This window comes from Solanum lycopersicum, chromosome 1 (genome assembly GCF_036512215.1).
Source record: "Solanum lycopersicum chromosome 1, SLM_r2.1".
Taxonomy (NCBI): domain Eukaryota; kingdom Viridiplantae; phylum Streptophyta; class Magnoliopsida; order Solanales; family Solanaceae; genus Solanum; species Solanum lycopersicum.
The window spans coordinates 76,819,138-76,834,538 of NC_090800.1; the positions used below are offsets into that span (position 1 = coordinate 76,819,138).

General features: G+C 31.5%; 2 protein-coding genes across 2 annotated transcripts; both read left to right on the forward strand.

Annotated features, from left to right (window-relative positions):
- Nucleotides 1–5,775: 5,775 nt before the first annotated feature.
- LHP1 (chromo domain protein LHP1) lies at nucleotides 5,776–11,671 on the forward strand. Its single transcript, NM_001247821.2, is given in 6 exon segments — nucleotides 5,776–6,111; nucleotides 6,282–6,307; nucleotides 7,718–7,804; nucleotides 7,921–8,583; nucleotides 11,001–11,061; nucleotides 11,416–11,671. Coding segments are annotated over 6 exon segments (1,200 nt in total). The 5' UTR covers nucleotides 5,776–5,796; the 3' UTR covers nucleotides 11,464–11,671.
- Nucleotides 11,672–12,905: 1,234 nt separating this feature from the next.
- On the forward strand, nucleotides 12,906–15,302 carry LOC101263543 (probable 3-hydroxyisobutyrate dehydrogenase-like 2, mitochondrial). The gene has a single exon (XM_004229496.5). The coding sequence runs from the start codon at nucleotides 13,933–13,935 to the stop codon at nucleotides 14,905–14,907; it is 975 nt and encodes a 324-aa protein (XP_004229544.2). The 5' UTR covers nucleotides 12,906–13,932; the 3' UTR covers nucleotides 14,908–15,302.
- The last annotated feature ends 99 nt before the right edge of the window (nucleotides 15,303–15,401 follow it).

The following is a 15,401-nucleotide window of genomic DNA, read 5'->3' on the forward strand; positions in this document are numbered from 1 at the left end:
GATTGCTATACATTATGCATTAATGAGAATTTAGAAGACGTTCAAATATATATGGCATAATTTACAAGGTATGTAAACTATAAATATGACGTAAATTTATTAATTAAAAAATTTATGTTAAACTATGTTTCTTGTACTTATTTTTACTAGATTCGATGAGGATAAATCGAAATTAATTACTTATTAGGGTGCTTAATTAGCCAAATTAGGCGTCTATCACGGATATTTGGATAATTTATGTAACTCTTTTGAGTGAAAAATTGATTGTTAATGAAGAAAAACACTTCAAGTAAAGACATTTCAATGACCTTCTCACGTTAGGTGTTCTCATTCAGATTTAACCTATAAAGTGCGTTTGATTTTTAGATCTGAATTTTAATCATTTTTATTAAGTCGATTAAGTTTATTTATTTTTTTAACGGTTTAGTCCGCTAGTAATATTGTCCGCTTTGATCTTAGGCCCGCATAACTTAAAAATGTGTCACTAGTGGACAAAACTTTCTTACTTATATAGCTAATCTCTCTCTTGTGTTTTGTAAATCGGACTTCTAATCTTAAGTTGGGGCGTCACATACACCCCCTCTACGGACACAACGTCATAGTTGAGGTTTGCTACACCATATGAAATTTTACTATACTCAGCACTGAAGTTTAAACCTTCTTATCAAAATTTGCCTAAAGTCAGTTGAACTCTGGTCCACATTGATAAGGTTGAAACATGAGTTGCTCTGATACCACTTGTAACGGCCCAGACCGCTAGTGATATTGTCCCCTTTTTGGACCTAGCTCTATACGACTTTAAATGCGTCATTAAATGGTAAAACTTGCTTACTTGTATATCCAACATCTCTAATGTGTTCTCCCGATGTGGACTTCTAATCTTAAAATGGGGCTTCATAATTTGTTTTTAAAAAAAATCTTTTAATGGATTTGAAAAGATCTGAAAGAATTAGATATGTATGAGAGTTTTATTACCATTCAGACTATTTAATTCGCTTTAAAATAATTTGTCATATTTTTCCTCTTTGTATGGCTTTGTTCTCGCTACAAACTTTGTTCCTTTCTTTTCTCTATCCAACACCATTTTTTTCTCTTTAAACTAGTAAATTTTCATAATCATTACAATTAATTTTTATATTAGTAATAACTTTGTTTTGGTGTATTGATGTTTGTCAAGAACTTCACTTTACCTTTCGAATTCTGTGTACCAAACTTTTTGAAAGTTCTACTGCAACAACATGAGTTTATAGCTGGAGTCCAAATTACACCTATCGCTGATATAGTGTCTATTTCGTGTCTATTATTATAGATATATTTATACTTGATCAAATTGAAGGTCTAACTGGTAACACAATGATGGAGCTCGTAATAATTATTCATCCAAATCTTCAATTTTGACTGAAGAAAAGTTTTGGGATGAAAAGAAAAATTTGTTCGTGTTACTTGAAAATTGATGAAAAGATAATTTTTGTTTTAGAGTTATTGATTAAAAAGATAGTGCACCTGACATTGAAGAATAAAAGGAAAATTAGATGGTCTTGGATGTAAAGAACCATTATACAATACAATTGTTAGTATATTTTGTCAAATTGTCAGTTACAAAAAAGAAAAAACATGAATAAACCTAGAGGTTCACAAGTTAGAAAAATGAATTAAGGTCATCGGGAATAAAAATATAAATTCTTTAATTTTTCTAATTAACTAGAACATATGTAAGATGTTGATAATTTGATGTTTATGTTGAATTCTTAAAAAAATCATGTTATAATAATTTTTATATTGATATATAATTTTTATTTGCATATCATATAATTTTATTTTTTGAAATTAAATATAAATATTTAAAATACTATTCAAAAAGTAATTTTAATATTTGAAATAAAATTTTTATAATATTTTATTGATACAATGTTTAATTTCATATGCATATTCAGATATTGAATACAAATAATTATCACTATATTTATATCTAGATACCACAAAATATTCATATGTGTATCTATTTGTGTATCTAGATATCTAGATATTTAGATCTTAATGCACATCTTTAAATCATATTTTTCACTAGTATCCTTTGTAAAATCATAAATTTAACTTTATAAATGGTGTAATTTATCTTTTAAAAAATATCAAACTTCATTATAGGAAAGGACCAATTTTAAAAATCTTTGAAACATTCATCTCAAATTTTAAACAATTCAACTATTTTGGACAATGAAAAAAGGCCCAAAACTTCAACTAATATGGAATAAAGAAAGTCCCACACAAATATAATTTTATTTTCGAGCATAAATTCAACATCATTTAATCAATACTACTTAACATTTATCAATATTAATATTAATAATAGTCACAAAATATTCATTTTACACCTAATGAAACTATTACAATCACATAAAATATATAACTTATTTTAAAGAAAAATTAAAATTATTTAACTAACATAATTAAAAATAAATAAATTTAATAAATAAATATTGAACCCATGTACAACACAATTTTTTCCTCACTAGTTTTAATTTATACTTACCCAACATCAAATATAATGTGTTAGTCATTTATTTAAACATTTTCTAAAAAAAATATTAGGCTTATATTATTTAGATGATTTGTTGAACGATTTGAGCAGATAATAATGCTTAATAATTTGATTTATCAATATATATCACTTTTAGATATACTAATATTTTATCTAATTAATAAGATATCGATTGATTCGTTATCGAATAATGTAGTTCAATCATTTCATGCTCTCTTCTTTCAACTTTACTCATCAATATATTAAATTTTCATAAAACAAAACATTATTTCCAACTCTACTTAAACTGATAATGTTGTACTTGTAAACCACATACATTAAGAAAAACATAAAAACCTAAATTTTGAGAGTGCGTGCACATAAGCATTTGTTTAACAAATATTACATGTACAACTACTTATTAATTTGACACCATGGATATGTTTGGAAAGGTACCATGTAATTGAATTTGGTGTAATTACTAAAGTCGTAATTATCATCTTATACACAACTAAGTAAATTATGTTGATCTGTTTGTTTGTCATTGTGTAATTACAAGTCAACTGTTTGATTGCACAAGTGTAATCATTAGGTTATTTTTAATTGTTAAAATTATAATTAATTATTTAAAATTAAGATTTCGTATTAGACAAATAAGGGCTTTTATAAATAATATTAAATTAAATATTTAAGATATATATTATCTCTTGACAATATATCAATTAATAAACATATGTTCTTAACTAATACTACAAAAATATTTGATTTATATTTTTCAATTTAGTATAATTTAATTAAATTAATAGTAATAATTAAAAGTACATTATTTGCTATAAATATCATAAATTCATGTTTGACAAAAAGATTAATATTATAAATATAATAATATAAAATTATATAGTATTTGACCAAAAAATAATTTATCAATTCTTTTAAAAAAGTAGCTTGTGATGTAAAATATGGAGTCAATAACGAGAAAACACGTGAAGTAAAAGTTGAGGATAAGAAGAAAATGAAATATAAAACATATAAAATATATTTTTAGAAAAATATTAGAATGCGAAGAATAGAATAATAATCAAAATAATTAAAAAAACATCAAAACGAAATAAGTTAAAACAAAAATAAAAAGATGAAATTTAAAAGTAATCAACAATTCATGGTCTCCCTTGCGAATTGGAGAGTGTAATTACATCCTGTCAATTACACTCAATTACCTGCTGATCAGGTTTTTACATGTCCAACCAAATAGGTCAAATAATGTAATTACACCAATTATTTCAAATTCAATTACTAGAGTGAGTTTTCTAAACGTGCCCTGCTTAATTTTTAGGATTGATAGTATGTATTTTATTTATGATTAAAAAAAAGTGTAAATTGTATATAATGACAAACTAATAAATTAAATTAAATATTATAACCACACTTTAATTTAATTGTACATTGTAGCAAACTGTTTGTCAGTCACTTCTCTCTCCCAAACTCTCGATCGCCCCCTCTCACTTTTATACAAACACAAGTGTATAAAATGAGTTTCTATTTATATAAATCGAGAAAAAAATTATATATATACATATATTTTCGTTCCGTCTCTCAGATCTTGCTCGCCACTCTCCTAGATCTCACTCGCCACCCTCGCCTCTATCGCTTATACAAACAAAAACGATATGTATAAATTATATTTTGTTTGTATAAAGTGAAAGAAAATTGTCTATACACTTGCAAATACATATATCTTCGTCCTATACACTTAAAATTATACAATACAAATATTCCCTTGCCCAATTTTCTTTTATCTTTCTCTCTTTCTCGTTTTATACATACATAAATTATACAATTGATTTGTATACAACTGCTTTCTTCTGTATATGTATAACGAATTATACAATTGATTTCTTTGTATGTGTATAGCGAATTATAAATATTTATATTTGCTATAGAGCGTAATTATATAAACTTTGTTATAGGATATAAATATAAATTTTGTGTTTGTTATATATAAAAGTTGCTCAAAAAAAAAGTCGAACTATTCTTAATAGGTTAATGATTTAGCCATTAAAAAAATGAGTTAGCATCCCACACTGATAACCTTATATAAGTAAATTAATTTTATAATAATTTATCAATTATAATTTGATTTAAACGACCCTACCTATTATGACTAATTAGGAAAATAACTAAAAAACAAATGTAAAGTACTATTGAAATAGATTCTCCCCTCTTCATAGTGTTCTGTTCATTCTTACTTCACCAATGTTATTAATGAATCTTTAGAATCAAATCAAATTAGATTAATTGTATTTAAAATTTGAATTTATATATTTAAAGATTATATAAAAATATTACAATTTGCAATATTTTTTTTATTAAATCAAAATTATAAAATTTGACTCTCATGAATCAAGATAAGAATTTAATTAATATTTGAAATTTAACTAAATTAAATCAAATAAATAAACATAGCTATTTAGATAAAATGACCAAAATGACTGTTAATATATGAGTGATACTTTATTTTGATCGTTAATATATTTCACTTGATCCTTAATATATAACAAATATACTTATTTTGGTCCTTAATGTATAACAAAAAAGACTTCATTTTGGATATATATCCTAAATCTAATAAATTCTTATTTAAAGAAATATTAAATTTAAATATAAACCCTACGTGACCAATAAATTCACTATTATTATCTACTTTGTTATCTCCAAAGAAAAAACTCCACAAGATTTAGCAAAATTTTCTCTATTTATTCAAACAAAAAATTATATTTTTTCTTTCCTAAAATATTACTTAAAATATTACTCCACTGATCTAATACAAATGCCTATTTTAAGCAAAGAGAAAATAGTAATTAATTTTGTTAGAGAAAATAGAGATAGTAGTATTAGATTTCTTTTTTTTTTTTTTAGCTAACAAAGAAGACAATAATAATGAATGTTGTTAGTCAGGTGGGGTTATAATTAAACTTAATAATATTATTTCTATAAATTTGTTAATATTATAGTTAATGATCAAAATAAACTATACAATAATGATCATTCAATCTAGTAAAATATATCGAAGCCCAAAATAAACATTTTTATTATAGGTTAAACAAAATATTACTCATAAAGACAATTTTGGTCATTTTTTCTAAATATTTACAGCTCAGTTCATACTATCTCACAACAAACCAAAAATCGACAATTCCGAGAAAAAAATGAAAGATAAAAAAGAGACTATAAAGAAATCGAAAGAGAAAAGTATTAGAGAGAGAAAGTGTAGAGAGAGAATGAAAGAAGGGAAAAGGAAAAGCTCAAGGCTTCAGTCGGAAGCCGCCGGAGCGGGGAGTAGCCGCAAGTTGGATTTGGACGGAGTAGCTGCTGAGCGTCAAGAGAGGAATGGATATCCTGAAGATGCCGGCAGCAAATGCGAGGAGGAACCGGTGGCCGGAGAAGGAGAAGGAGAAGGAGAAGAGAAGGATGAAGCGCCTGAGGTGGTTCGTGTAGAAAAAGGAGATGGCGATGGTGTTGCTAAGAAAGTAAAACCAAAACTTGCTGAAGGTTTTTACGAGATTGAAACTGTTAGGAGAAGGAGAACTGTAAAGGTTAGTTTTTTTTTTTTTTTTTAAAAAAAAAATCTGTTTAATGGTTGAATTAACATTTTTACTAGCTGATGATGGTTTTGTTTTAATTAATTTTACTGAATTTTTGGGCATTAATTTCGCTGATTTTGCTTCTGGATTTGGGGATCTTGGAAATGCTGTGGAAACTAAAGGGTAAAGTCTACTATTTGATCAAATGGTAAGTACACAAAAATTTAGCTTTTGTTGTAATCCCTCCATTTCATATTCCACCCTGAGAATGCTTTAATTAACAGTTGTACTTACTAAATTAACTTTATTATTGATGTTTCGAAACTCTAAATTTGAATGATGTTTTTGTAACTCTAAATTTGATTTTGAGGTAAAGCTTTTGTAAAAGCTGCAGGGTAAAGAATAAAATAGGGTTATTAAATTATACAAAATGAGAAGAAATTATTTATCACACAATCCTACCAAATCAGCTGTTATACAACATGGGACTTTTCGTCATTACCTAACAATGAGAATTTAAATGATCCGATGCGATAGATTTAAGTAATAGTCAAAACAAATATGGTATTTGAACTCACGGGTAAAAACCATCCAAATAAGGTGTAAGAAATTACTCAATCCTGGTAAATAAGGAGTGTTTCTACTAACTTACCCTAATGCCTTGAAGAAGGAATGTATTAGAACTTGAAGAAAGAAGTGATTCTTTCATGGTGTAAAACTCATGTATTAAAACAAGGGTAATTTTGCAAGAATAAGATCGATACCTTCTTAAACCCTAAAAGACCACTTATTTTGAAACAAAATTAAAAGCTAAAACATCACTTATATAGCAACAAAGGGAGTAATACTAAGGAATGAGTAATGCCTGAGTTGCAACATGAAGGTGTGAGCCAAATTGAGCAAGGTCGGTCACTGAAAATACTCTTTGGTTGAGTACATCAACTAAAAGCTTTCAAGTAAGGGAGCCAGAGAAAGAGAGAGCAGGTCTGAGGGATCAGAATGAATCTGCTGCAGCATAATAGTTCTATACCCCTTCCGTTCTTAAATACTTGTCATGTTTTATTCTGCACATTTCTTAAGAAAAACATTAAATAGAGGGTAATTATCCTTATTTATTACTTCTCTATTTAATTTTTCTCTCTTTTGAACCATTTTAATATCTCTCCATATATATTTCTAACGGCAAAGGTGCAAACAAACAATTATTTTGTCTTCATTTTCTAAAGTGACAAGTATTATGGACTATCTATTTTTAACAAGTATGCCAAGGAACGGAGTGAGTAATAGACAAGCATTTAAGAATGGAGAAAGTAATGAATTTCTCTTGATTTCATAAATTGGACAAGTAAATTGGAACAACCATTTTTAGTATGTGGGCAATGTAATATAAGATGAAGATAGTAGTTTTTGGTTCAAGTTACCACCTTTAGTAGCTTGTAGGTGATAGTTTCTACAGGCACAGTCCAGTGGCTAAGAGCCTGACATTCGAACTGTAGTGAATGAGTTCGTATCTCTTCATGTTCATAACTGTCCAGTCCATTTTTTCTGCTTCCAGTTGACCATATGAAAAAAGAAGAATAAGTTGAAGGTGATAGACGTTATGTGTTTCTTTGTTCAGGCGTGGCTGGCCGGAGTCGGCAAATACATGGGAACCTGAGACGAATCTGTCGTCCTGTACTGATATTATTGATGCATATGAAGAGAGGTTTCTTCTATTTATAATCCTTTTTTTTAAAGTTCCTTATACTGATTAGTGTATAGGGGATAGTTCTCTTGTTAATCTCTGGTACCTTTCTGAATCTGTTTCCTTTCCCTTTGTAGCTTGAAGTCAGGGAAACTACGAAGGCGTAAGCGGAAGTTTGGGGCTACACAGACTCACCCCAAGATAAAGCAGCAGCGGCGTTTCTCTGCACCTGTTGCTACATATAATGTGCCAGCTGTGAGGGTTAGGATAATTGAGGAGCCTACACCTTCACCCCCTTTGAATGTTTTGAAGGCTACAGATCTTGTGGACAGTAATGGTAGTGAATTGAACAGCAAAGTAGATGAAGTGGTGAATGGAAATGGTTTGAGATTGAGAGAGCAAAATGAGTTGAATTTGAAGCTGAGTGAATTAAAAGGAGCAACGTCAACTAATGGGAACCCTGTGGATATATCTGGTAATGGTCTCACAAATGGATTTCCTAAGGTTAATGGTGCAGAATTTTATCAGTCTGATCGATGTACTGGAGCTAAAAAGAGGAAATCTGGTTGTGTTCGGAGATTTAAACGGGAGACTACCTCAGCTGTGAAGGATGATACCCAAGATGCTTTAGCAGGTGGTCCTTTGGCTACTTTTATGCAGGATGGAAGTCATAATCATGTTATGGTTGCTGATGATTCCAAAGATGGGTATACCATTACACAACTTGTCAACCCTGTAAGCTATAAAGCTTCTTTCTCCAATGATATGCTGGATGTCTCAGTGACCTTTGTTGCCAAGAGGTTTGTGAATTAAAACCTACATTTTCTATTTCTATGTTTGCTAGCTAATTTTGTCAATATTGTTTGTTGTGGTGGTGTTTGTTGTGGTGGTGTGATAATCAGAATGTGCAATCTCTAAACTTTTTATTCATTTCTGTACAAGTCAAAATAGTTTCATTGATGATCAAATCAATACACTATCACTATAAATGTGTGATCACATCAAACTTCAAAAGAAATTTCATCCTTATATCACAAAAATCTCATCTAAGAGGAGTACCCACCAGCAAATTTTAGATGATAATATGATTTCAACCAAGCTTTCATTGATGATCTGGTTTGTAACACTTAATCTTCTTTTACAAACTGGTTATATTTGTAAACCCTTTGCAAAATAGTATCAACATCATCACATTTCTGTTCTTGAATTAGTCTCCTGAAAGCTATTTCCAGGTTATTTTGCTTCCGTTTCTTCATGTGCATCAACAATGCATTCTCCTAAGTTGTGATCATAAATAAAGAAGACAATTTGTATTTCAAAGCTCCGCACCAAACTACCAAGTGGATTTAAATAGGATAATTTGTTTCTTAATGTCTTCTTTGTCTTGCCCTGCTCATATAATGTAAGAGTTCTCACCCTCTACAGACTCTATAACTCATCAATTACAACGCCTGAGGTGACGACCACAAGTATATGCCAAATCTTACTCCCCCATCTGCCAGCCTTGTTCCAGCCTAAAATCAATGCCTCTCCTCCACTCAAAACAAGCAGAAACAGTGTCATCGTGTAAAACCTCTCTAAAATTTAAAATAATTGAAATGATTAGTGTACTCAAGTTGATGTGTTTTAGGAGAAATATCCTTTTTTTTCCTCTATACTGGTGATGCTTGATGCCTTGATCTAGCCAGTTTGTCTGGGAGTGAACTAGAAGGTTCATGATCATGATTAACACTATGAATTTTTCTCTTGATGTGTTCTTTGAGATGTGTGTTCTTTGAGATGCTTATAGTCTTCTAATCCTTTCTTGTCTTTCAATATAAATGTTATTTGGTTTTCCACTTTCTTTCTTTTCTTTTATATGGAACGTTTTTGGTTGAACAAATATCTTCCATCTTCTACGTGAACATTGCAGTTTTTGATTCTTTTTAAAAAAGGAGCTGAAATTTTAGCCTTTTACTTAGCTTATCAAATGGAGATAGAATCATAACTTGAGTCTTTTTTGATCTTCAAGTTGTTGAGATTAGCTGATTACGACTTTCTAACAATTAATATGTTAGCATGATCAGTTGTATTAAGTTTCACAGAAGTTGATTTATTAAACAAAGCCCCACATTGGGTATACAAGGAGTCAAGGATATTCAAATGAGTTAAAAGGTGTCTTGAGTCACTCCACCAATTGGCTTAAAGTTTTTGAATTAGATGTTTAGGTCATTTCACATGATTTTGCTTAGTCCTCTCTTATACTCAGTAATTTGTATTTAAGTTCATATCAAACCCAATAATTGGATTACACATGTGATATGAAGTTGGGAAATCCATATTAATTGTACATTGAGCACCCAAAATGTACAACCAAGGGTGTGGTCTAGCAATCGATGACGTTGCAATGATGACCAGGGGAGACCAAGGTTCGGATTTGGACAAAAACAAAAATAGCTGTGTGATTTCTTCCCATCTGCCTAAACCTTAGTGGGTAGAGTTACCTTATGCTTGTACCTGTGGGTGGTTCAGGTAACCAGTGAAATAGTTGAGTTGTACGCAATAATTTGCACGGGAAGCACCGTTACAAATAGAAAAGGGGATCCAAAGGTATTTATTAGGATCTCAGGCCAATCCTTAATGTTTAAAGGTTTGGCTTCGACATTTGATTGTTTTCATATAATAAATACCAGATCTAATCTTTTTTTTTTAAGTAAATTGATATGTACCAAATCTAATATAACATCCCACTCCGTGTTTATACTGCATTCCCTTTTGCTCTATGTTTGTTTAGGTAACCTGTCCACCAAGATCGTTGTAAGAAAGACTTTTTTTATGGTCAGGATAAGCTAAAGGTTCTCAGATTTTCAAATCAATTTTCAGTGTCGTTATTCTGTTGGTCTTACATCATACTTTTAGTGGTACTTCTTTAGTTATCTTTGATTATTTTTTCTTGAAGTTGTGTCACTTGTTTTTCTATAACCGATGTAATCTGTGTATAAGTTGCAATGACCAGTGTGATAACTTCCTTCTGTTTTTGTTTTTCTCTTTTGGAGTGAGCTTGAACTTGACAGTTAAGTTCATGGTCACAGCTTGCTCATACTCTCAGTGGCTTGAACAATTTTCTTGCACATCTCTAGATTTATCTATTCCTAAATTTTCAGTTCAAATCAGCTTTGCTGATTCTTTTATTAGTTTTTGTTCACATTACGGACTTTTTCTTTGTGGTTGCCTACAGGGCCGATGGAAATTTAGTGCTGGTGGATAACAAGTTTCTGAAGATGAATAATCCACTTCTGGTAGCTATTTCTCTTTTCTCTCTTATTGGTTTTTGCATCACCGTAGCAATGATTTTACATTTTTCATATGGATTAATAACAGTCATTTCTCAGTTTCCGTAAATATAGAAACTTTTAGCATCTAGTTTTAAAATCACCACACCTTCATTCTGATATAGCAATCAAAATATTTGCTGTGATCTAATTTTGTAATGGTTTAGAAGTGCAACATTGATAGTGCCTGGAAATCTGAACAAGTCTTTTTCTCATTATATACTGTGAAAAACTTATATTAGGGTTTACTGAACGTATTTCCTTCGGCTTTACTTAAATGATTCCTCCTAATGGAAATATTGTGTTTGTTTCTTTTGGCAGTTGATAAATTTCTATGAGGAGAATATGCGATACCATCCGACTGAATGAGTTGCCTGCAATGAAGGAAATATATATGTAGCTCGATTAGCTTCATCTCTTGTCTTATCTAGTGTATAAAATGTTGTTATTTACTGTTAGAACAAGCTGCAGGGTGTTAATCTATTATGCTTATTAGGAAGGCTAGTAAACAGAATATATACTGTGAAAAACTTATATTAGGGTTTACTGTTTCCCGATATAATATGCTTCAGAGTTCTATCTCGATGTGTACCCAGTAGATGAGATGCCTGGAAGTAATATTCTTCTGACCTTTTAGATGTTAAAAATCATGTCGGAATTTCATATTGGAGTCCAAATAATCCGGATTAGCACTGCCTAGTGCGGCATTTGGGGGTGGGGGAAACACTCCCTACCAAGCGTCTTTTTGTATTTAGGTCTCGAACTTGAGACTTCTGATCAAGGGAGAAGTCTTGATCTTTTTATATTTAGGTCTCGAACTTGAGACTTTTGAACAAGGGAGGAGCAGTTCTATCCGCGGCACCACATTCTTTAAATGGTGTTTTAATCCGTTTGATATTCTATTTCTTGATATTCATGTTGGTAAATCTTTTCTTAGTTGGTTACGGTGGTCATGAAAAATGCCATTTCTTGGCAAGTTTTATATGAAATCTATCGAAAATTAGTTTTTCTTTCTTTTTGGAAAGCTGCTAGAATCTTTGCAACTACTTTTACGAGCATTCTTTGGTGAGTTATTTGTGCGTATAAGGTAAACTTCAAAATGACTAGGCACCCTTCTTTTGAATCTACTTTCATGATATTTTTGGGGGGTATTTTTTGAGTCTGACTTTTACAATTCAAAATCTACTAGTTTAACCGCTCTAGATTACCCCGCACAAGACCAACAAAAGGAGAAAATCCTTCATTTTTTGGATTTATTTGTTCTCGTAATTCAAATCCAAGACTATTGATTATAGGTTTAGGAATTTCAATTATTTCCACCACAACATGCAAAGACAGTGCTAAGGCATCTAGAGACATTATCTTCCAAAAGGAAGCATAAGGTGATGTGACCATGATAGTAGTACTTTATATCCTCCTGTTTGCATGCCAGAAGATTTCATATTATTTTCCAATCAACACATACTACCAAAACAAAGTACTTACTGTGTTGGGCCAAAGTATGGGGGACATAGGGCCATCACCTATGGTTCCTTCAATGATTGTTGTGTTTCTTAGTTTGCTCATTGTTTGGCCAACAATTTCTAGTATAGGTGGAGGTGCCACCATTCTTATACTAGTTTTGTTGTTTCCCATCTCATTGACACTTGTTGTATACTTGTTGTCAATATTCATTCCTCTGCAAAATTTGTCTTCTGCTACATATTGGGAAAACAGTAATACTGGTTCTGTTACATATGATGGAGAAGGCTTGTTTGGGGTTGGAACTATGCTCCTAGTTGTTCTCTTCTTTCTTTTGTACAGTATTTTGGGATGATTGCTGAAAATTGGTTGTCATAGTTGTGCGGAGTTGAGGGTGGCAGTCGTTAGAATTATGCATGTATTAATAATAGAGATTAGTTATGCAGAGATGAATTGGTTATTCCATCCTAAAGTTGATCAAATGCGAAAAAAAGAAACTCAAGTTTCTTTTGTGGGGATAATCATAGTAAATCTATAACTTAATACGATACTTATGCCTTGTTAGGATGGTTGTTACCTATTTTATTGTATTGTTAGTTTAAATATAATATTTTTTTAAAAAATTATTACTTAAATTCTATTATATCGTATCGTTTAAATTCGCTGTTAGGTAACAATGAAAAGACCTATTTTATGTAACGATCGACTTGATGTGATCGCCTTTATCTTTATTTATTATTTATTCCCTCTATCCGTTTTACTTGTCCAATTTTTCCTTTCTTTTGTTACACGTCATTTTTTACAAATCAAGAAAGAACAATTTTTTAAAACCCATTATACCTTAAATTGATTAACATTAAGTTAATGCATTCGAAAAATGTAGTGAATAAAGGTATTTGAGATCCTATCAATTAATAGATGTAAATTGTAAACTTACTATACAATCTATATTTTGTTAATAGGTGTGTCAAATAAAAATTTGACAAGTAAAAAAGGACGGATGAAGTAATAATTATATTTCTTCCTTTGCCTACATTTTCATAATAGCTTTACATGTATCTTACTTCTTCTTTTTTTTTGTATGCTTATCATTTAAATAATGTATTTTTGACATTATGTAAAAACATAGAACAAACTCTATATTCATCAAAATAATATAATACGATAACATAACAAACATCCAAACAAAATATTAATGTGCTCAATTCCTTATGCAAAATATTATTCCATCCTTTTCAAAATAAGTGTCACTTTAGCTTGAGACGTAAAAGTTAAATAAATCGTTAATGTGCTCAATTCCATATACAAAATATTATTTCATCCTTTTCAAAATAAGTGTCACTTTAGCTCGAGACTTAAAAGTTAAATAAATCGTTAATGTGCTCAGTTCCATATACAAAATATTATTTCATCCTTTGCAAAATAAGCCTGTTCATTCCGACGATGACTTCCTACCCAGCTCCTATTAACCCGACCCGAACCCGAATAGGATGGATAGGAACCGGCGTAATGGGCGGCGCCATGGCCGCTCGCCTTCTCTCCGCTGGCTATTCCGTCACAATCTACGCTCGAAATCCTTCTAAAGTTGTTCATCTTCAATCACAGGGTGCACTTCTTGCTGATTCCCCATCTGATCTTGCGGGTAGTAGTGATGTTATTTTCACTATGTTGGGACACCCATCAGATGTTCGACAAATTGTCTTAGAGAGCTTGATTTCATCTCTTAATCCTAATAGCGTTATCATTGATCATACCAGCAGTCACCCAGTCCTCGCTAAGCAAATCTTTGATGCCGCCCGAGAGAAGAATAGCTGGGCTGTTGATGCCCCTGTGTCTGGAGGAGATATTGGGGCGAGGGAAGGGAAATTGGCAATTTTGGCTGGTGGAAATGAGGATGTGGTGAAGTGGTTAAACCCTTTGTTTGATGTGTTGGGTAAAGCGACATTTGTGGGTGGACCAGGAAAGGGACAGAGCTGTAAAATTGCGAATCAGATTGTTGTTGGGGCGAACTTGATGGGTTTGAGTGAAGGATTGGTGTTTGCGGAGAAGGCGGGGTTGGATAAGAGGAAGTTTGTGGAGGCAGTGAAGGTCGGAGCAGCTGGTTCTATGGTTATGGAGTTGTTTGGAGAAAGAATGATTGGGAGAGACTTTAGGCCTGGTGGGTTTACAGAGTACATGGTAAAGGATTTGGGAATGGGTTTAGATGTCGGAGCAGAGGAGGGTGACGACGTTGTGGTTTTGCCTGGTGCTGCATTGAATAAGCAGCTGTTTTCTGCTATGGTTGCTAATGGAGATGGGAAGCTTGGCACTCAAGGGCTTATTACTGTTATAGAGAGAATCAATGGCAAGTGAGATTACGAAATCTTAATCTTGTGCCAATGTTCTTGTTGACTTGGGCATCTTTGCATCTCATCAGTTGCATTGTTCTTGTTGACATGGGCATCTTTGCATCTCATCAGTTGCAGAAGCGGACATCAGCGGTGGATATAGACTAGGCTATAAGGAACGGAGTCGCCTCAGCTGTATTGGTGAGTTTTGTTTTGGCTATGCTTAGTATTGTGTGACACTACAATGCTGGATTAGTCAGCCATTATTTCTTGATGAATGATGGTTTTAGGCTGCCATTTACGCTGTACTCAGTTTCAGTGCAGTGCTATTTGAAATATGGTATCATTTCTACATTGATAATCTCACTAACAGTATGGCAAAGTTAAGGTATCTCAATTTTGATTTTCAGTCCAGGCTAACCCGTTTGGCAATGCGATATGATATCATGATATGATAAATTGATATTTTGTTTGGACATGCCATATAAAATTTTTGTGTTGTATATATTCTCATAAACA